This window comes from Lycium barbarum, chromosome 11 (assembly GCF_019175385.1).
Source record: "Lycium barbarum isolate Lr01 chromosome 11, ASM1917538v2, whole genome shotgun sequence".
Classification (NCBI taxonomy): Eukaryota; Viridiplantae; Streptophyta; class Magnoliopsida; order Solanales; family Solanaceae; genus Lycium; species Lycium barbarum.
The window spans coordinates 105,743,702-105,766,720 of NC_083347.1; the positions used below are offsets into that span (position 1 = coordinate 105,743,702).

Genomic DNA, 23,019 nt, shown 5'->3' on the forward strand with positions numbered 1-23,019 from the left:
GGCGTGAAAATTATCTCCACAATACTAATTTTTCGGCAAACTGTGTAATTTCTGTTAATAAACTCTAAGAAAAAATTTAGATGGGAGATATACACAAACATCAAAGAAATCATGGCTTGCCCACATGCCTACAAATTTTGATGTATAACTTGCAATCTTGATTTTCCCCCCCAACAATATCTAGTATATAACTTACAACCTTGATTTTTTCTAAAAAGATTTCTTGCAGCTAAATATATTGTGACCAAAAGACTGTGAGACAAACAAAAAAGGAAATTACATGAACTTGAACTTTCAATTGCAAGATCGACTCTGAGGAATATAATTGATAAAAGCTATTAAATCGTAACTGAAAATTATGAGTGGGTCGCCATTTTGAATCCGATAAAATCACTCACAAATTAACTATGACCATCAAAAGAATTTTCAACTTTATACTTTTTATCTTACCTTAAGGAAATTATCAAAGTTGCTTGTTCAAGGAGAATGTAAATCACATCCTTAAATTGGTGATTTTAGTATTGACTTTACGAAGAGCATTAAAGATGATAAAAAGCTAATGCTGGAACTCCAAGGATCAACCTTAGTAATTATGAATTATGTTTATCCAGCGAGTTCTTAAAAATCGGAGTAAAACAAAAGTTCAAAAATAACAAAAGTTGGTTAAAAAGAATACATATGCAATAAATACATGGGTGTAGAGCAAGCTTTAAAATTATAATAAATGAATAGAAATAAAGGTGAGAAAAGAACATCTCAACTTATAAACAATATGATATCACTAACTTGTTTCATCATAATTTTTTTATGAGAATTAAAATAACAGATATGTTTTGCATAACAGAAATAGGAGATGCAAGTATTAACTATCTTCTATGAAATTAGGGAAAAATATATTCATTATACATCTTCGTCCATTACAAAGATCTTCGGATCCGTATATATTTTTTCTTCAAGAAGAGAATTTAGAGTACCACATATTGTCACCTACACAAATAGTTTTGAAAAATGATTGTCTATAGACAAAATTAAAAAGCAAACAAACATTTGGAACAAAAAACATTATTTTAGTTTCAATAAAATAATAATTTAAAATAGTAAGAAAAGTTAGTATTAAAAAGGGCCAACTCGACTAATAAGAGAGTGATTTTCTCTTTTATGTAATCTAATGTATTTAATTTTATCAAAAATCAAACGATAAAATCGGAATAATTACATTGGAGAGTACTTACTTGAGTTCAAGCCTGAATATAATGAATAGAAGGAATAATCTTGTAACATCCTTTTCTATAATAGGTACATCACACATCTGCAGATAGAAAATAAAAACATTAACACTGAATAAGTTTCTAAAAGATAAAGAATATGAATGCAATAAAATGTAAAATTCACGAATAGAGTTGGAGGAGGAGAAAGTCTAACATTATATATATATATATATATATATAAGAGGTCAAGAAGTTGGATATTCATTCCAACTCAAATTTCATTTTAAATTCGAATTCAAATATCATATCACTTTATTAGATAGGCCTCCCAAAGATCATTATCTTATAATTTATTATATATTTGAATTGAGAAAAACATTTGAAACCGAGGAGATAATTTTTTTTTTTTAACTAAACAGAGACGAAACAAAAGAAGAGCAGTATATATATATATATATATATATATATATATATTTGATTTGGATAATTTTTAATTTCATTTTAAAACTTTAAATTAATTGCATATTCAGTGAATAAAAGTACGAAATGAAATTTTATTGATATATTATAGAATCTTATCACTTATAATTTCATCTGAGTTGGATAGCTTCAATTTAAATGTTAAACCTTAATTTATTTGTTAAAAGATTCATATATTTTTGTTTCTGCACATACACTTGCATTATAGCCATTTTTAACTTTATTAAAATATAAGTTTAGATAAGCCATAGTTAGTAAAAAAAATCCAGATATTGTTTAAGAGAAGCCAATATCGTGATCATAAATCTCGGAGGATTTAAAATGTTATCTCTAAAAATTATCTTTTAATTCAAACAAAGAATAATAGAGAATGCAATGCAATTAAAAAGATCTTCAAGAAAATGTGGTTTATTTTATAATAACTAATAGGATAAGTTTTGGCAATAGTAGGAGTTCATTTAGGACTCTTCAGCCGTGGGTTTGTAGTTTAATACTAATGAAAATCTAATTTTACTTCAAAAATCTAATATTTTCAAATTCAAATACTTCAAGATATATTTCAATTCAAATTAACCAATTCAAAACTTTTATTACAATCTCCATTAAATTTGTCCTAAAATTGCCAAGTGGCTTGTTATTAGCTTGTCACTTGACTTAACCACATTGCTTATACCTCTCCTTTTTTATATATATAGATTAAATGGTCAAATAGACCATATCAAAAAAGACACTTTCTTTCTATGATTTGGTGTGTTTTTTTGTGAGTAAATTTTGGACTAAAGACCAGATTAGACCAAACTTTGATAGGTTATTTAGATCATGCCAAAATGACACGTCAATGATTATAAATTTAATTCAATTCGTATAAATTATATTTTAATAAAGGGATGAAGTTGATTTGTCTTTATACTATTCGAAAGTGAGGAACTTTGCACCACTAAACTTTCGATCTAATTTTACTTCGTAAAAAATAACTTATTTTTACCTTTGATCTCTAAAGGAATTAAGACCAAGGGATGATTTAAAATTTAGTCAAACGTTGAGGAGTAAATATTAATTTTTTGGGAAAAAGGCATAGTATGGCTGTCAGCAATTTAAATGTCTCAACTTTAGACTATATAACCCGAAATACAATGTACGCCCAAAGTAAAGACCACTTATAGCCAAACCCTAATACTTCAATGTATATTTTATAACACCCTTTCCTACTTGTCATAATTTACAATCCCCTCATTTTGTTGGAGAATAGCCAACTCAGCCTTCTTCTTCGGTGAACTAGAGTGCTCGTCCCCTCTCCTCTGCATCTTTCTTCTTTTTTTGCTCAAATCTCCGATGATAGCTAGAGAAAATTTCAGATCTAGCCGGTATTCACTAGAATTCGGTCATGCACCACCACTACTCCACGTTTCGCCACTTTTTGCCCTTGCTCTGTGTTTTGGCTGGAGTTTTTTTGTTGAAATTTCATTGGTTGCATCATTCTTTGCTTGTCGATCGTAGTCGTTTTCTAGATCTGGAACGACTCCTTTCTCGCCATCATTTTCCTGTCAAACACAGATTGGAATCTGCTCACATCCTCTTTCTTTATCTCCTCCATCCTCACATCATCACACCGCCGTGAGTCTCACCAAAAACACACTTAAAACATTCAGATGTAACTTTCTCTCTTTTTATTTTCTTAACAAACAGCCGATTCAGCCTTCTTCTCCAGCAAAACAATGTCGAAGCTCCGACGAACTAGAGTAACCAATGATGATGCACAAACTACTGCCTATCCCCTCTTCTCTACCTCTTTCTTCTTCATTTGCTCGAATCTCCTATGATAGCCGGAGAAAATTTTAGATCTAGCCGGTATTCGCTAAAATCCCGTCACGCACCACCACCGCTCTGCATTTTACCACTGTTTTTTCCCTTGCTTGGTGTTTTTGGCCGGAGTTTTGCTCTGAAATTACGTCGGCCATAACGTTCTTTGTTTGTTGGCCATAGTCGTTTTCCAGATCTGGAAATGACCCCTCCCCTGCCATCATTTTCCGGTCAAACACAGATCAGAATCTCTAATCACGTCCTCTTTTCTTTATCTATCCCATCCCTCACAACGTCATACCACAGTGAATCTCACTTGTTTCACACTTAAAACTTTCAGATCTAACTTTCTCTTTTTTCATTTTCTCGGAAAACGATCGATTCATCCTTCTTCTCCGGTAGAGCAACGCCGGAGCTCCGACGAACTAAGGTAGCTAACGACGACGCACAAACCACTGCTCGTCCCCTCTTCTCTACCTCTTCCTTTTTTGTTTTCTTCGATTGTAGCAGGAGAAAATTTCAGATCTGGCCGGTATTCGTTAGAATCAGGTCACGTACCACTACTTTCCGCATTCATAACCGTTTTCCCCTTGCTACGTGTTTTTCGCTGGAGTTTTTTTACTGAAATTTTGCCGATTGTATCATTCATTGTTTGTTGGTCATAGTCGTTTTCCAGATCGGGAAACGACCCCTCCCTGCCAGCATTTTATGGTCAAACAAAAATCAAAATCTATACTCACATCCTCTTTTCTTTATCTCCTTCGTCCCTCATATCGTCACACCGCCATGAATCTCACCGGAAACACTTAAAATTTTCCAATCTAACTGGAGATTTAACCGGGTCTGAAAGTCATTGCCAGAGAATATAGTTTCTTGGCCAAGTTTGTTGGCATTTATACATTGTGTAAATACTGTATAATAACTATATAATATGTGTATAATTAGTGTGTGTACATTATACACTGATTATATGTTGATTATACACTTTTTATACACAAAATACATAGAAAATGTATATAATGTGTATAGTTATATATTGTAAGAGAAGTGTAAATAAATGTATAATATACAATTTGACTACAATATGTCTTGATTTTATGTGGCCTGGTTGTCAATATTTTCACCGGATGGGATACTTAAGTCCTTGCCCCTAATTCTTTTCTCAATTAATTTGAACACGTAAAGTCCACTCATTCAACCTGGAGCTCAATCAATGATAAGGACAAATACGAGATGATCTGTTAATTGTTAGGGCATGAATAGACTAAAAGTCTAATGAAAGATAAAATTGATCAATTTAAAATAGTATAGGGGTATATTTAAACTTTTTCCTTTTAATAAATATTGGAACACACGACTAATCAAGAATTTTTAGGGAAAACGGTTCACATCAAGTCATCAACTAATTGTATTCTACTTTCCCCTAATTTTCTTGATTTGTGGGCAATTTTCAGGCTTGATAAGTACATCCATGATTACTTGATTAAGAAGGGGATGCTTAAGAATGCTGAGGCATTTGCTGCCGAAGCTAATGTTATTAATCCCATGGATGTTGGTAAGTCTTTCTTTAAACTTATAGCAGACGTGAACTAATTACTGTGCTTCAATAGTGATATCATTCATTCAACTTCTTATACTTCGATTATCTTATTTATTTGTGGTAGCTGCTCCTTTTTTCAGACTGCTTTATCATGGCTTTTTCGCTTTCGTTATATTCATTTTCATACTGCTTTGAATTGCTTGTCCTTATCTGACCTTTTTTGCCATGTTTTCTCTTGAGCCGAGAGTCTTTCAGAAACAACCTCCCAGGAGTAAGGTTTGCGTATACTTTACCCTCTCCAGACCCCACATTGTGGGATTTCACTGTGTATGTTGTTGTATCATTCATTCAATTAAAAGTTGTTTTCGTGTAACCTAATTGTGGGTAGGCTGCCTACGTCACACCCCTTGAAGTTTGCTATCAAATTGAGGTGAGGTTCAATTTTAGATATAAATCTTCTTTGTTCGTCGAAGCGTTATCCTTTTTATCCCGTCTGAATCTTTGTTTGTTCTCGAAAAACAGAATTTGGTTAGAGTTGGCCTTTCTTTGTTAATTCTAGCTTTTTCTGAATTTTAAAGTGACAGTAGCGTCTCGAATGACAGTGTACGAGCATTGCATCGAAGGACAGCTAAACTGTCTATGACTGACAGATCTTGTCCTGATGGTGTTATGAAACTGCCTCCTTCTCCCTTTCTAGTCACCAAAAAGTCCATGACAAAGAATTGAGAGAAATCCTGAAATTAACAAAAATGAAGATGTTAGCCGCACATAAAAGCCGAGTATTCTACCATTAAGTTCAGAAAAATGGGATTGACCCTTGGTATGGAACTTAGTGATAGCTTTTAAGTTGAGATAAATCCTGGAAATAACAAAAATGGACAATTCTGAGTCAATCCTATATTTTTTTTTTTACTAGATCTAATATAATTTAGCTCAAAGATTAGTCAAATTGATTTTCGGAAGACAAAAAAATGTCACATAAATTGGGATGGAGGGAGTAATAGTTTTTGAATTCAGAGAGAAATCACGGAATTAACAAAAATGGTGAATACTGAGTCCAATCCTGTATTTTTTGGAACAAACAAAGGTTCAAAAAAATGGAGTCCAGCCTTGATATGAAAACTTACAAAGTGGTCACTTTCAAATTCAGAAAAATCTAGAATTAATAAAGACAGGCCAACTCTAACCAAATTCTGTTTTTCGAGAACAAACAAAGATTCAGACGGGACAAAGAGGATAACGCTTCAATGAGCAAAGAAAACTTATATCTAAAATGGAGCCTCACCTCAATTCGATAGCAAACGGTACTATATTCTGCCTACTTTGGCTTTTACGTGAACCTGGGTGAATGCGGGATGGTTCGTGTTAATTTTAAGAACTTTTTTATTCCTTTGATTTCATTACAATTTTTATATGGTGTTTGACTGGACACACAGAGTTTAAGAAATAAAGAAATTTGAGAAAGAAAGGAATATTGTGCTTAAAGATTATTGACGATTATTGACAGACATGTGAACTGATTACTGTGCCTTAATAGTGATTATCTTTCAATTAAAAGTTCTCTGTTTTAGAACGGTCTACAAAGAAAAGAGGGAATGGTTAATGCCATTTTAAAATTTTTGCACTTATCTAAGTTCAATATTTTCTCGAAAGTGCTTTTCGTGTTTCTAAAATTGTATTAATTGCTCTTCTTTATTTTGGAGGGATATGCACATCAAAGTGACTGGTCATTTTATTTGTCTTACGATTTGTTAGTGTACCATTATTTAATTATGCGATTTGTTTCAGTTATCAAATCTCCGGAGGGATTTCTGGCGGAATGGTGGAATGTATTTTTTGATATACATTCCGAGAATGCTCAAGAATCCTACGCTGAGGTTTTACCTAAACTTTTCTAAGTTACATTCATCATTTTTGAGACTACTATAACCTAACCGCATGATTTTTTAAATTCTCAGGCTGCACAGACTATGGACAATGTGGTACCTTATATCCCTTCTGCTGTGCCAACATTTTCTCCTCATTCTGCTAGACCAGTTAGCACTCCTATCATGCAGTTGTTTGGTCCTAATTTTATAGATTATAATTAGGGGTGTTAGGTGGGTGGATTGGGCTAGATTTGGGCCGAGTTAATAGAAGTTAGTTGGGCTGAAATGGGTTAAAGTGCGGGTCATAGCCCAACCCGTCCAATTCTTACTAAGTTTTAATTTCTTTGGTTGTTCTTTTTTAGTTTTTATGTACGTAATAAAATTATTATTTTTCTTTATTATGGATATATATAACATAAAAAAAAAGCCTTTTTGAAAATATCTTTACAAGGTTTCATGGGTCAATTTGGGTTTAGTTGGGCTGAAATGGATTGGGCTAAAATAGGCTAAGCTAAGACCTGCCTAAACTTGAACGGCCTGAACGGGTCATGTTTTCATGGGCTAATTTTGCAACCCTAATGATGCCACTCTTTCGTTCCAACTATAGGCACATAATATATCTACTCTGGTGCCGGCTTTTAGACCTGAGAGATCGCAAGATAAATGTCATCTTTTGACACCCGACGATGAAGTGACATCTAATTTAAAGTCTCTTGAGACGGATCTTCTAAGTCAGAGGGTGCCATTTGTAACTGATTCTAGGTAACAACATTTTATGTTTGTTGCTAATACGGACTAACTTTCCCGCACTTGATGTATTTTATCGTGTTTGCCTTGTTCACTTAATTTCATGTTATATCTGTTCTGCATTGTTCTTGAACAAAATCACGTTTCTGTTGGGTTTGTGGAACACAATTATGACCGTAAAATTGAATTTATCCAATTCTCTAGGTTAATCTTTCTAGATAACGACCTCTTTATAACAACCATCCTCTACAACAACATTTCACTATTACAACCATATTTTCTGTGGAACTAGTCTTTCATGTTATGTTATATTATATGTTTTCTATAACAACATTTCTCCATAGCACCAAAAAATATCTGAATAAACGACATTGTTATAGAGATGTTTGACTGTAGTTATTACTAATATGGCATAGTGAAAACATCAATTTGGTTGTTGAAGTCCGTGAATCAGAAAATATCTAACTCCTTTTGATGTATGTGTCATACGGCCTCCCAATGGAGCAGATTCCAAATATGCCTCAACAGTTGGAGGCCAAAGTATGTTTACATTTTCGAGAGAACAACAGATTGTTTTTTAAAAAAGTCGTGACACAACTGACAAGGTTTTATTCCTTCCAGGAACGAACTATGCAGATGGAACCAAATCTCGATACCCCTAAAAGTGCTAGCTTCCATGGCCAGAAGAACCTTCTGAAGCAGGTTCGTTTTGTATTGGTTTTAAATACTTTGCGTTTATGCTTTATAATCTTTTGTCTTTGGTCTTGATAACACATGCGAGATCACATAAGTTATTACTACTCTTATATGTCGACTTAACATGCATTAAGATAATAAATTCTGCAAGAAAAACTTCTTCATTGGAGGAATCAGTCGCATGCTTTCTAGACCTCTTAACTACTTTGTGCAAAATGAGCTCTTTGTTGTATGTGCATTGTATGCCTAATCACGAACATCAAATACTTTAAGGCTATGCAGTATTTCTGCTAAGATGGGGTTTCGTTGGAGTATACAAGATCTCTCATACATAATTGAATGTATCTGCAGCTTGGATTATTGGGTCATTACAGAAGTGAATAAGGGCGTGTTGGTATTACGGAAAATGTTTTTCAACATTTTTTTTCCAGAAAATAAGTGATTTTCCTACTCATTATTTTGTGTTTGGTACGCAAGTTGGAAAATGTCATTTTAAGAACATTTTCATTTATTCAAAGCAAAACACTATGAGGTTTTAAATTCAGAGTTCAACTTCTGGTGGTTTGGGGGGTTTTGTTGTTTTGGGGGGAGGCAGGAGGTAGGTAGTGATGGGATAGGCAGGAGTGGTTAAGTCGGGGGGGGGGGGGGAGGCGGGGTGGGTGGATAGTGCGGAGGTTGGGTTTGGGATGTGTTGTTGTGTTTTCATTGATCTTAGAAATGTTTTCCCTCAAACTTTTAAGCAAAGCATGTTCGTCCATTTTCTCCTATATTGAGGAAACCGTTTTCCCAAGACATTTAGTGCAACCAAACAACGAAAATAGGAAAACATTTTCCGTCATACCAAACACATCCTAAAATAATTGGTTATCAAAGAATGCATTTTGAACCAGGAAAAAAGAATGTCAACTTTTGTTAGTGTATGAAAGCATTAACGCTGTTGGGTGAGCTAATTGTCTTTTATTAGCCCTCAAGGAGAACTAAATAGTTCTTTATTATAGCAGAAACTCGTATCAAATTCTCTGCTGATCTTCCTATCAGGCTCTTCCATTGGCTCTTGCTCTATGATGCAACAAACTCCTTAATCATATTAAGATCTCGCGGTTTTTGGATCTTCCTCGTATCATGATATTCAGAAGGTGATAACTCGAGAAAGCTTATAATTCATTAGTTATTATACAGTACATGTAGACTATAGCCATGAGAAAAGACAGATGAAATTTTTGATCATTTTAAGCATTTAACTTTTTTTTTGTAATCCGAGCTTTACTCGTGAATACTTGATCATAAGTGGAAGAACATTAGATGTTGTTGCTTTCTCTCAATTATTAAATGGCTGTTGCATATTAATCAACACGTAAATTGGGGAGAAATAGTTCTTCAAGAACCATCTTGTTACTTTTCCTACAAGTGGGAAATATGGTAATATCATTATAGTGCACAAGCTGAAGTGCAGCGCCTTAGTTAGGGTTTTGAGGATTACATTTGGTATTCATATATTAGCGACCTTGAACGCTGATAATGATAGTTAAGCTTTTACAATTAGACTCCAAATAGTATTAGATAAATTGGTCATTGATGTTTTGAAGAAACATTATACTAATGGTACTTGAACCCAAGTCTATTATTAGGCTTATAGTAGATATCATTCTTTCTAGGTCATGAATAAGCATTTCTTAGATTAGCGAGAAGTCTAGTCAATCAGATCTACAAATTTAGTGTCAAAAATGATAAGGCCAGCCTGGTGATGAAGCATTCCACATTCACGCAGGGTTTGGAGAAGGGTCGTACCCTAAAGGGGTGTAATGTAGACAGCTACCCTGATGCAAGCATCAGTGGCTGATTCCTCGACTTGAATTCGTGAAAACTTTATTGTTACAGAGACAACTTTATTGTTTCTCCAAGGATCCCCTTCTTTCAGTCGTCTTTTCTGTTAAAGATTTTCTAACATACGATTTATTTCTGTTTGGTCTCTTGAGACTACCGCAAGAGTAGAGTGCTTAGGTTTGGGAAAGTTTGTGCATTGTGATATTAAAATGACATAAGGCTGGATGAAGGGGAAAAGGTAAGACTATTTCCCAAGTAGAGACTACATCCTCACTGTGCATCATCTGGTGGATAGGAGGGAGAGTAAAAGAGGAAGGGAATTCCTGAGTTGGTAAAGGGAAAAAGAATCTTAGTTCAATTACTTCTGAATTCCTTAAAACCTACTAGTCCATCCCTATTTAAGCTCGGAAAACAAATATAAAACACTTAACATTTGTGTTGTTAAAGTATTAGAAAGTTACCTCACCGCCTTTCCTCATTGGAGAATATCAGAAATTCTTTCTTGCAAAAAGAAAAGGATGAACTCCACTTAGAGAGGAAAGTCTTGATTGTTACCTAGCTCCATGCGCTTTGATCAAGAAGTCTTCCATATGAAAACACCAGTCTGATTGGCCCATTTTCATCATTGTTGATGTAGTGATCACACTGTCAAGCAAGCTTAGACCATGAGGCTCTAATGTATTCAAAAGTGAAAAGCACAAAAAAGCAACAAGATCTATGGGCTTGAAGCAACAAGCGAAAACGGAAGCGCACACTTCTTTGAAGTAAAGTGCACAAGTTATGGAAAACAAAAAAACAATACCAAACACGTATGAATTTAATGCTATAATAAAACTGCTATTGAACCAACTCCTCATAGTTAAGCCAAAAGTTGACTGCTTATCATTGGGATTATTTTGCGTGTCATCATTGAAGCACACACTTCTCTAAAGCACATATCTTAGCTCATCAAGCGATAACACCTCGCTGGGCTTGCTTTATGGCTTTAAGTGGCAAATCAATAACCCTTAATAACACTATGAGACTCAGCTGATCGTGTCATCATAACATGTCTGAAAGTCGTTTCTCTTTACCGTGATCTACTTCTATATTCTTCAAGTAGCTTCCTATAAAGCGAACATATTTTGAGCTACTCTCTGTCTTTGCAAGTAGTCTAAAACCCTTCTACCTGGGTTATTCCAATTTCAACAAGTTATTACTAGAGGGGTCCGACTTGGTACAAGTAGTATTAGAGGATGTTATAAAGTAAATAGAAATTTTCCATTTATAGCTTCTTTTGTCTTTCCCTAATAATCGTCATAAGATAAAGCATAAAAGGAAAGAGATACATAATGAAGTAAAGCGCACAAGTTATGGAAAATTAAAAAGTACTAAACATGTATGAATTTAATGTATAATAAAGTTGGTATTGGTCCAACTCCTCATAGTTGAGCCAAAAATTGTCCACTTAAGGTTAGGATTATTTTGCACGTTATCATTCGAAGCGCATGATTTTGCTCATGAAGCAATAACTCGCTTGGATTGCTTTATCGCTTTAAGCGGCGAAGCAATGGCCCTTAATAACACTATGAGACTTAGCTAATCTTGCCATCATAACATGTCCAAAATCGACTTCTATATTCTTCAAGTAGCTTCTTATACATCGAACATATTTTATTCTTTGTCTTTGCAAGTAGTCTAAACTCCTTCTACCTAGATAATTCCAATTTCAACAAGTTATTGCTAGAAGGGTCCGACTTGGTACAAGTAGTGTTAGGGTATGTATAAACTAAACAGAAATATTACATTTGTGACTTCCTTTCTCTGTCACTAATAATCGTCATAAGATAGAGCATAAAAGTAAAGAGATACATAATATAAAGTAGAAATCTTTTCTCAATTCCACAAGTCGTCATAAATGCTTAACCAATGATGGGTGGTTGTTGCACAAGGTTGTTTGAAGACTTGGTGTTACGGTTGTTTGAAGAGTGAAGACTTGGTGTTAAGGTTGTTTGAAGAGTGAAGACTTGGTGTTAATAGCAAGTGTGACTTTCCATAAGAGGCAGATGCAGTGTTGCGAAGTTGGGTTCATTTGCACCTAGTACTTTCGATGCAAAATGTGTAAGATCTACTAAAATTGCGATGAATAGTATGTCTAAATCCATAATTTCAAATAGGCAATGGTTCAATGCTACGAACTTTAAAGATAGAGCATATGGAGTTTAATTTCTGGATTTGCCTCATTAATGTCTCATAGTTTCCTAATCATGCTTTCTTTAGTAGTTTTCACAAAATCCTATGAAAAATAATATACATTCAAACATTAAAGCTAGTAGTTTGGAGTAAAAGAAAAGAAAGGTATTCAGTTGGCATTAGTTGTGATTAGTTTTATATAAGGACGGTAGTTGTGATTAGTGCGATTGAGCCCACAGTGGTAGAAATTTGGGACTAAATTTTTTTTTTTAGTCAAGTGCTCTTACTAAACGGGCAGCATGAAATTCTAAGTTGCTGCATTATAGTATTTGCAAGATGAAAGGATATTAAAATAGTTGAGTTTAGATGTATAATATGAAAATCAAGCAATGTTACGCTCTCCTAATTTCTACACCAAGTGTGTAACCTAGCGGTCAAGGAAGTGAGTGAAAATATGGGAATATTAGGATTTGAGTTCACGAAGAGACAAAAAATGTTAGGTAAGTTCTTCCCACTTTGGTTGAGTCTTAGTGAACGGAGTTACATAGTACCTATGTTGGCGGGAGGTACTAGTTACACAGTAAAATAGTCGAAGTGTATGTAAGCTTTATCTGAACACCAGTGTGAAAAAAGATAATAATGTCATAACAGTTGTTAGAGTAGTGAGTGAAAGGTGCAAAAAAGCTCAAATTCTGTTGGAGATTTAAACACAGAGCACAATTAAAGTGTGGGATTTAGCAAAGAAAAACGTGAATGGAGAAAAAATAATAATAGAAAAGTAATACAATACAACAACTATACCCAGAGTAATCCCACAAGTAGGGTATGGCGAGGGTAAAGTGTACGCAGACATTACCCCTACCATGGGACGTAGAGAGATTGTTTTCGATAGAACATCGGCTCAAAGAAAAGCAAACCAAAGCAGTCCGGAAAAAGAAATAATAGAAGTAAAGAAGTCAAGGAAAATTACTAAATAAAGCATGAAAAAACAGTCTGAAAAAAGAAAAGTAATACAATACAAACTGTAAATACAAACAATAATTATTTGGACAAAAGAATGGAAAAACTATAGTTAAGCTATACATGATGTTGTTCCTTTTAAGGCAGAGCCTATTACTAAAGGTGCACACGCCTTAACACTTTGACGCCTACACTAAAGAGTCATTAAGAAAAGCGAAGTGCACAACCTGGGCTTCACCAAGGTTCAGGGCTTTAGCGCGCTTTAAGTTAGCCTTTAACAACACTAACAGGTATATGAAGTTTTATCTGATAACTAGTTAGTCATTCCACCGTGTGGTATGTATGTCTAAGTCTGGTAAAAACTTATTCATTCACCATTGGTTCCAAGACCTTCCTAAGTTGCTAAATTGAATTTCTTAAACAGTTGTGAACATAGTTGGTATCGAGATTGTAGGCATAGGCAGGGGCGGATCCACAGATATTGAATCCCCTGATAAGAACCTTTTTTTTTTTTTAATTCCCTTGAATTCTTGGCTCTGCCATTAACTATAGGCCCTAAATGAATAGCATCATGTTCTCTTTGGTTCTCTAAGAAAGTGCATATATATCACTTGTATGGCTTGAAACAGGTCGACGACAACCTGGATCCGTGGGCACAAATTTCTATTTAAATTAAGAAGCAAAAGTAGAAACAGAAAATATCTTCAGATAGATTTGCCCATGAGGGACAAGAATTTGTTGCAGATTTAAGGAATGAACTTAGCATGGATAAGAGTTCACTCTGTAAGGTGTCATGATTAATCAAACTTCTTGGATTTGTGTCATACTGTTTTCATGCGTATCTCATGGTCTAACTTCCCCCGCGCCAACACAAGGTGGATTGAATAGAACGTACTATTGCATCCTACTACGGAAAAATAAAATTCTTCCATATTTGTTAGTTAAATTTATATTACGTATAACGTCTTGAATGAATTGGAAATGACTTGCTCCCATGCTGGATGTGTAATTCTTCAAAAAATAAAAACAAATCCTTAATACTGAGAATTGTAATGTGCTTCTTTTCCTTTTTGATAGGTGCTAGCATACATTATACAAATCAGTTCATTTAAAATTGCTCTCTTGTTTCTTCTTGTGTTGCAAAGGATATTACCTGACTAGTGGTATAGATTATGTGGATTTCATCCTTGAAATCCACATTGTATAGTTTTTTTTCCACGGGATGGAAGCACTCGTATAATGATTACAGATGATCCACAGAACTATCACAATCAGGAAAATCACAAATTGGTTCTTGGACAAGCCCCTTGGTCACTTCAGAAAGGGATACTATCAGTGACATAAAGACTATGGATCCAAAAGTCGGAACGAGTGGTTTCAAACTTCAAAGAAACGGGAAACACAGAGCACAACACCAAAGGTATGGAGTCATCAAATCCTTATTCTAGTAAGTCCATGCCAGCAACACAAGCACTCAAACTTCAAGAGAGACCTTTTTTATTTCGATCAAGTAAAAGATTTCGTCGATAATAACAAGGCCATCTTGGCAATATACAATAGGTATACTAAAAAGGAGAAATCTACAAAATATGGTTCTCTCCAAAAGCCACCCAGTCCTCTATACAATTAGGAGCTACATGGGTGCACCAAAAGAAAATAAGGGATCAAAGACTATTCCTTAATTGAGCAAAGATCGTCTCCACCACTTCAGAAGTTCTCCTATTTCTCTTTCCAAGTGATCCACATCAACGCGATGGGGGTAACATTCCAAGCATTGTGTCTTTTTCTCCTAGCTCTATCAAGAGAGACCTTACTCTCCCTTTTTTCTTTGAAGTTTGAGTCACTGTGTTGCTGGCATGGTCTAACTAGAGTAAGGATTTGATGACCCCATACCTTTGGTGATGTGCTCCGGGGTTTCCTGTTTTCTTTGAAGTTTGAGACCACTCGTTCCAACTTTTTGATTCTATAATCTTTATGTCACTAATAATCCTCCCTTTTTGAAGTGACCCAGGGGCTTGTCCAAGAACCAATTTGTGATTTTCCTGATTGTGATAGTTCTGTGGATCATCTGTAATCATTACATTATACGAGTGCTTCCATCCTGTGGAAAAATAACTATACAATGTGGATTTCATCCTAGAAATCCACATAATCTATACCACTAGTCAGGTGATTCCTTTGTAACACAAGAAACAAAGAGAGAGCTAGGCAATTTGAAATTGGCAAATGCTTCAACTTTGAGCAATTTATCTCCCACCAGTGAAGAAATGTGGTTATTAGGAGCTGAAAATTGATCATCCTCCTCTGTATCCTCCGCATCTCATTATCCTTTGTAACTATGGTTCTTTATGATAAAAGAATTCTGTTAATGCTGCTGCTAAAATATAATCTCTTTTTGAGTCGTCCTATCCTGTCCTTAGTTTAATGTTTTTTTTTCTCTCACCAGTATAATCAATTTGACAAATGAGTATGGAACAGCTACATAGTGCTGCAACTTATTCTTAATACATATTTGAGTTGTAGATTGAGAAAGACGCTTACTTGCCGAAGGCTAGATGATACCGGGAAAAAAAAATTGCAACCTATATGCCTCAAGGAGATGATATCTGATTACTGCAAGCAATTCGTACTGTGCTTCGAAGGAAAATTCTTCAGCGATATACTCACTATTTTGTGAAATTACACTGGGTATGTTGTTTTTGTTGTTGTTTACTCTGCCTGAACAGAAAGATAGACTAAGACGCGTTTATTAAGTCAAAAAAGGGGGAAATAAGGAGTATGCTCATAATTTAGATAAGTGGTTAACATAACAACATACTTGGTCACACTCATAAAAGTTGAATTTGATATAAATATAGCGAGCTTTTGCAAGAAGGGCATCGTTCTCAGATGGGAAGATGGAGCTGTTAGAAAGAATTACCGATAGTCGGGAAGAGAAGGGGAATGAATATTGTTTTGGGGGGAATAAGCATTCTTGTCGCGTTTGGAGTTGTATGTAGTAGGGGGAATCGCCTTTTGAGTTGTTAGAAAAAATACAGTTGTTAAAGTGAAAAGAGCTGTATTTTTTGACTTTTAGTGTGACGAAGGGTATTACATGAATATCTCTTGCTTTAATTTCACACTGTTTATCTTCTTGTGCTGCTACTTCCGGTTCTATGGTGTTTGTTCTTCTGTAAATTCCTTCTCCAATTAATCTTTTGTTATTGTTCTTTTTTGTTGGTACTTTTTGCTAGATTTTTATCTGATTTGCACATGCATGTCTAGAAATAGATACTCCAATTCATGATCTTGGATAACTGTTACTTGATGGGTCTCTGATTAATTTCTCTTCCGTACAAATAAATTACTGCAAAATTAACTCATAGGTCTTATGTTAAATCTGAAGAATCAAAGTCATAAATTTTGTTTGCAGAGTTAGTGCGCCGAAGGCTTGTCTTAATGTTCAGATGCTTATTTCTCTACTTTTACTTTAGAATATTTCAATAGTACCCGGTAGAATAATTGAGGTGTGTGCAAGGTGACTCAAACACCACCGTCATATAAAATGATTCAAGTTGTTGCTATCATTCAAGACATGATAAGATTCCTCACTAAATTTAGAATTGTTGCAGAAATTTTAATCATTAAGAATGCAAGGGTGTGCAACAATAAGGAATTGTGTGATGCAACCAAAGATTTTTACCCTGTTAGCAAAGTAGGGAAAGGAGGGTTTGATTATGTCTACAAGTTATTCTATTCTCTACAAAATGATTTTCAGATTTTGCAATTCCATTAATTAAATTAATAACCTAACGTTATATTCTGTTGTTAGGTGAGGCTAAAAGATGGAAGATTTCTATTAAGGTAGAAGTCCTTTGTTATTGTAATTTTTTCAATTTCCTTTGGTTTGTACCTGTGACATGGATACTAAAAGTTTGATTACTCGCAGATGGTGCCAATAGTAGCCTCCAGTTTATCTGGAAAACACGAATTAAAATACGCATCGGTGTTGCACGAGTACTTGCATTCCTCCATGAAGTCCAGCCTTATATAGATAATTCATAGAGGCACTAAAGCAGGTAATATCTGTCTCGACAGTGCCCTGACCCCAAAGATTTCAGAGTTTGGTCTTGCTAAGCTTATTCCAGCTAATCTGACCTACGTTAACACTTGTGTGGCCAGAACTCTGTAAGTTTACGTACTTCTATATTTTCTTAGACAAATTCCTCTTGGTGAATTGTAGGTTGGATTTATGAATTAAAATGAGTAAGCCATTCAGAAATGATAAGTAATGTTCTGAGTTAAGAAATGACTGGAAAGTAAGTAATTTTATTGATTGTATGGGGAAAATACTGTACAAAAGATTTATTCATTGAAGGGAAACATCTCACAATTTTTCTGTTTTTTCTTCCTTTGTGAATGTGCAGCAGCTTGGTGATGCTTGTGAATGTGCAACAGCTTGGTGATGCTTACAATAAAATTCAAAAGAAGTTCAAGCATCTGTCTTCAAATACGGTAGCTGAAGATCAGACAAGCTAAAGCAAGTAAAGTATTCTAATTGAACATTTTTACTTTGATTTTCTTCGATGCAGTATAAAGATTGAAGGTCAATGAACTTTTTGTCGATTCCTTTGGCTACTATTTTCTGATGCTTGTCGTTTGAATAAGAGTGGCACAAAGAGAGACTTCATTAAGTTTTCTTGCTTGTGCCATTTGACAGGTCTTCTGGTTGCAAGAAGTTGTTGGGCTTCATGTAGGCGATATCAACCAGTTAGGATTAAGGGTTAGTTGTTGTTACACTTAATCTGGCTCTAAAGTAAACCCAAGACTTGCTGGTTATATCAGCATTAAAAATTATGGAAACGTCCTGGGGTAAAAGTAGGAACGTCCAGAAAATGCATATCTAGAAGAATGTCTAGAAAATGCATATATTCACCATGAACTAAGGGATATAAGGTTAGCACATTCTCTATAGATTGTGTACCCTGAGAATCTAAAAACTCAATCAATCAAGTTATAATTGCTTTAAAAAAGGTTAGCACATTCTCTATAGATTGTGTACCCTGAGAATCTAAAAACTCAATCAATCAAGTTATAATTGCTTTAAAAAAGGTGATATTTAACTTAGAAAAGTTTAGGCAAAACCTCAGCATAGGATTCTTGGGCATGCTTGGAGCTGAATATATCGTAGCATACATTCCACCATTCTGCTACAGATCCCCTGGAGAATTGATTGCTGAAACAAATTCCAAAAGTAACTTAAAATTTTTCAAGCATTCTCGGGATTTTTTTAGCTATCAGTTCTTGAGAGGGATTTATGGCGGAATTGGGGGATGCATTCTAGATATATTCATCTCTAATCTCCCGAGCATGTTCAAGAATCCTATGCTAAGGTGTCACCTAAACTTTTCTCAGTTAAATTTCACCTTCTTTGAAGCAATTATAATTTGAATGCATGAATCTAGTCTTGACTCAATGACAATATGGGTGAACAACCGGCAATATATCTGTCTAATCATGCCCAAGGCAGGAGATAATCAACCTATATTTACTCATTCCCTATTGGATGCAAGGGCTACCTGAATCAAATATTTTGGCAGAGGGAATGCAAGGCTACATCATGATACGTGTGGAAAAAGTAACATCCAAGTCAGTATTTCTTGAGATGGATAAGACGAGTAACATGTTTCCACAGCCAACGTACTGCCTCTCCATATTGGTATACATAATTCATAGTAGGTTTGAGTTTAGGGCCTTGAAAATACAGAAAAATATGGGGTTTAGTAACTCTATGATAGAGGTGCTTCGGAACTCTATGGTTGTTGAGGCCCATGGGAGGAATAGGCTTTTGGGGTGACTTAAAGTGAAAAATGTGATTACTGGAGAGACCTGGGTTCTTCTTTTGTGGTTCGATTTTGACTGATATTTTGTAATTAAACCAGGGACAATAGAGACCAGCATGAGGGGCATTTTTGCTACTGGTTGTGTTCAAGATAAGAAGTATAGGCAAGCCATTACAGGCGCTGGCCCAGGTTAGGGATCCATATTTTCTTTAATCTTTGTTCGTTATTGGTTTGCTTGGTCCAGAAAACAAAATTGGCTTGGTGGGTTGGCCATGTCTACTGCTTGTCTATTAGCTGTGTTTCACAAGCTTCTACTGTGATAATTTCAGTGCTGGTGAGATCAAAACATGGTCCACGAAGATGGTCTTTTACAATTCTAATAGAACCCTGTATTTGAATTGTATCAATAATATCTCATTGCTCTGGAAGACTCTGCGTGGTCGAGTAAACCAGACTTTAGGAAATTGCAAAGTTTGTAGTGTGACATTGTAATGTTCACCTGTTTTTTTTTTTTTTTTTTTGGGAAGCCTGTAAAGGATTGTGCCTATGTGCTTTTTGTTTGCATTTTCCATCTATATTGGTCATATTCATCTTCAATGTGGAAACATTTGAAGCTTGGATTTTCACTGTTTTCCCGGGATAACTAAATGCCTAATGTTACCAGAATTGAACTAGTATCGTAAGATGCTTCTGCTTTTCAACTTCATATTTGTGTAGGGTGCGTGGCAGCTTGGATGCAGAGCATTACTTGCAAGATCTTGATGACAAAAAAGGTAACAGTGATTGCTTGCACGGGTTGTATTGAATTAGAAACAATTTATGTTGCAATAAGGACATTTATGTTCCATACTCTGTTCAAAGAAATTGTTGTAACAATGAATATTTGCAGTTCGAGAATGCTCAGAGATTCTGCTTGACTTAGTCCTTTGTAGTTGAGTTTGATGGTGCAAATCAGATCTGTAGTAAAGCTGGTCAATGTTGTGGCCAGTTTTTCGGATCTAATTTGTGTCCGTAGTCTTCATGCTGTTGCAAACATTGTGATTTTGTAAGTAATGTTTGCATGCAGTTGGATTAATTTTGAAGAACGAATAATTAGAGAACTGAGTCTATGGTTTGCAGAAGCTTTTGCCTCCTGATAGAACCTATGAATCCACCAAAACAATCTAAGGGACCTGGTCCCTAAACTGTTTTCATAGATATATACTCAAAGTAATTAGAGGCAAGATATTTACGAGGAAAACTCCTTGGGATTAAAAATCATGACCTACTTCAGTAGGATTTCCAACTTCACTAAACTGAGTAATGTTTCAGATTACAAGCTGTTGCAACCTAGGAATTAGACCACTAATTCCTCCCCTTACAATCTATTGCAAGCACACTCTTGACTAACTCTAGTCAAGCATCAAACTGATTCAACTAACCCTAGCTGAACCTTAACGCCACTATGACTAACTCTAGCCAAGTGTTAACAACAAAAGCTTGATAAAAACAAAATACCTACAAAACCATTCTTGAGGAAGTGTAGGTTTACAATGTAGAGATCACAAAGAGAAAGACTAGACAACTCTAGGACTCAAAGCATCTTCCATTGTTGAGATCTGGTCCTTGAACTTGTCATAGCTTTATTCTTTTGAGCACCAAGAGAACTGTGGCGGCTGCACTTGTAAAGATTTGAAAATTAAACAATGCCAACATGTTGTTTAAATAGGAATTCAAATGAGAGCATGTGAGATGCATGTGACCTGAAAAGAGGCGTTACGCTAGTCTTAGCATTTAGCATGCATACAGCTGTGCTGCTGTGGTGTTGCCTGACGGAATAGTGCACACAGCTTTACAGCTGTCATGCGATGTACAGTCTTCAGGGGACCTGATCCTTGGCATGTTTGTCAAATCATCAAAACTATAAAAAGTCATTAACTCATCACCTCCCTTTCTTAGTGTTATCTTTGAAATGCAAAGTTGAGCTGTAATGCAAAGAGTCAACATTGATGCTACATTACTTGGGGGGAAAGTTTCAATCTCTCCAACGGTTTTCATCTCCGAAAATGGACTAAAAGTGGTTGAAGATTCTTTTCGTTGGAAAATTTCTTGCACAGATCATACATATTATTTCTGAATGTCTTAAACTTTATATTGTACAAATGATGGATTTGAGCCAGAGGTATAGTAGATTTGTGCTCCTTTATTTAGTCAAGTATTGCTGGTTGCATTATCTGTTCTTTAAGGTTTCTTGTCCCTTCAGGGAAAAATCAGCGCTGCCTAACGAGTATCTAATCAAGAATGGAACCTAACTGTAAGTCCCATGAATTTTCACATAGAGTTCGGTTCAGGTTCAACTTTAAGTACATAAGTTTATTTCATTTGTTTGTTCTCAGGGAGTTGGCACATTTAAGAGGAAAAAGGTAAGCAAAATTGACCCCCCCCCCCCCCCCCCCCCCAAAAAAAAAGTCCAAATCAATGGAACAATCATCGATGGACGCTGTACAACAATCAATTCAACTCGAGGTCCTTTACTAATAGAAGTTCCTTAATTTCCTAGTAGCAAGGATAAGGAAAGGAGTAGTAAGGGAACATCCTGCATACAAGATTTGTACATTGATTCTACTTGAAAATTTCATATTTCAACTTTTTCCCGTTCAGTATTAGTACTGAAAAAGAAGACACTTTTTCCCAATTCTTTTGGCTACCATTTTCCTGATGCATGTTGTTTGAACAACTCCTTAGGGCCTCGTTAACCACCCGATGATCCAACTTCAGTGCACGCAACCTTGGAAGGGCTTAATTGATAATAGCACTGGGTTATTGTACTACTAGAATGCAGAAACTAATGTTACTAAGTACGAGAAGCCATCGATTGTTATGTAACGAGAAGCCAGAATTAGTCAGATTTTGATTTTTTTACATTAATAATAATTAAGTTAAAGAATGGTTGCAAAGCATCAAAATAAGGGAGTTAAGTGTAATATCGCATACCAGAAGGGAGGTGTGTGAAACAAAGCTAGACCTAAGGCGAGGTTTTCGAAATTATTCCTAAATACTATTGTATTATATTGCCAAATCATTTCTATGTAATGATGAAAAGTGTCATTTTGTGGAATGATCAATTTTATGTGATCGATCGCATCGTTACCTTATATTTTTCTCACCTTGGCCTTATTATTTAGTAGTCTTATTTGATCACTTACCTTACCTTTTTTGTTTTTTCATAACTCTATGTATGTATCGTACTTTTGTCGTTGTAATATTGTAAGCTTATTCTTTAGATTGCTAGTGCATAACATTATGAAAAGACAAATGATCAATCCAAATATTAGATTCATCAAAATAATACAGCATAATACGATATGATATGTTATAAAACATTGTGCAACATCTATTCAAATAAGCTGTAAATTACTTTATTAATGGTACGTTGAAAATTCTAATGGAAAATAATTACTACTTAATATTAAGGACACAATTAATGATCGACTTGCGGCTAAGGTAGATAGAAAGAGAAAATGTTTTTGGTAATTTGATAAGTAAAAGGGACGGATGAGTAAACAAAGAGGGTTGTTTTATGTGTCCCCTTCCCTTACCCCCAATTTTTTTTCAAAAAAAAAGAAAAAAAAAAAAAAAAAAAAAAAAAACAGGGTTGTTTTTTGTGAGGATTTTATATTTACAATCTAAAAGACTTAAGAAGTGGTGACTTATCGTTAGTGTCTTAATTAGCATGAAATGCAGTTGGAAAAATAAATGGTGAAATTTGTTAGCATCTGAAAGGGATGTTAAATTAATTAGGTAATTGTCCAATTATGCAAAAGTCATATACTTTGTAGACTTCACTTGCTTTTTTTTCTTTTTTTGGTTTGAGTGAGGTCGTTAAATAAAAATTTATTATTTTTTGTCAACTCAAATTCATG

The 23,019-nt window shown here is 34.9% G+C and overlaps 1 protein-coding gene across 13 annotated transcripts; it reads left to right on the forward strand.

Annotated features, from left to right (window-relative positions):
* Positions 1–2,823: 2,823 nt before the first annotated feature.
* On the forward strand, positions 2,824–22,251 carry LOC132619266 (uncharacterized). Of its 13 annotated transcripts, XM_060334205.1 has the most exons (13): positions 2,825–3,918; positions 4,943–5,043; positions 6,817–6,905; positions 6,987–7,064; positions 7,504–7,657; positions 8,134–8,183; positions 8,265–8,345; positions 17,107–17,138; positions 17,224–17,353; positions 17,702–17,818; positions 17,995–18,057; positions 19,217–19,306; positions 19,835–20,238. In XM_060334205.1, the coding sequence occupies exons 2-9, from the start codon at positions 4,983–4,985 to the stop codon at positions 17,234–17,236; spliced, it is 558 nt and encodes a 185-aa protein (XP_060190188.1). In that variant the 5' UTR covers positions 2,825–3,918; positions 4,943–4,982; the 3' UTR covers positions 17,237–17,353; positions 17,702–17,818; positions 17,995–18,057; positions 19,217–19,306; positions 19,835–20,238. The 13 variants fall into 13 exon arrangements, 12 of the variants coding, with proteins under 12 accessions (XP_060190191.1, XP_060190195.1, XP_060190192.1 ...); XM_060334204.1 differs by having other exon boundaries at positions 17,224–17,818; XR_009574640.1 differs by lacking the exons at positions 2,825–3,918; positions 4,943–5,043; positions 6,817–6,905; positions 6,987–7,064; positions 8,134–8,183 and adding exons at positions 15,819–15,983; positions 21,360–21,410; positions 21,493–22,251 and having other exon boundaries at positions 7,520–7,658; positions 17,224–17,818; positions 19,835–21,278.
* The last annotated feature ends 768 nt before the right edge of the window (positions 22,252–23,019 follow it).

What these genes read in the sequence shown, in the direction of transcription:
- LOC132619266 (XM_060334203.1), top strand. Translation starts at nt 4,983, where the DNA reads ATGCTTAAGAATGCTGAGGCATTTGCTGCCGAAGCTAATGTTATTAAT. An exon ending in CTCAACAGTTGGAGGCCAAA is followed by an intron (nt 8,184 to 8,264) that starts GTATGTTTACAT and finishes TATTCCTTCCAG; the next exon opens with GAACGAACTATGCAGATGGA. An exon ending in AGAAGAACCTTCTGAAGCAG is followed by an intron (nt 8,346 to 9,340) that starts GTTCGTTTTGTA and finishes TTATTATAGCAG; the next exon opens with AAACTCGTATCAAATTCTCT.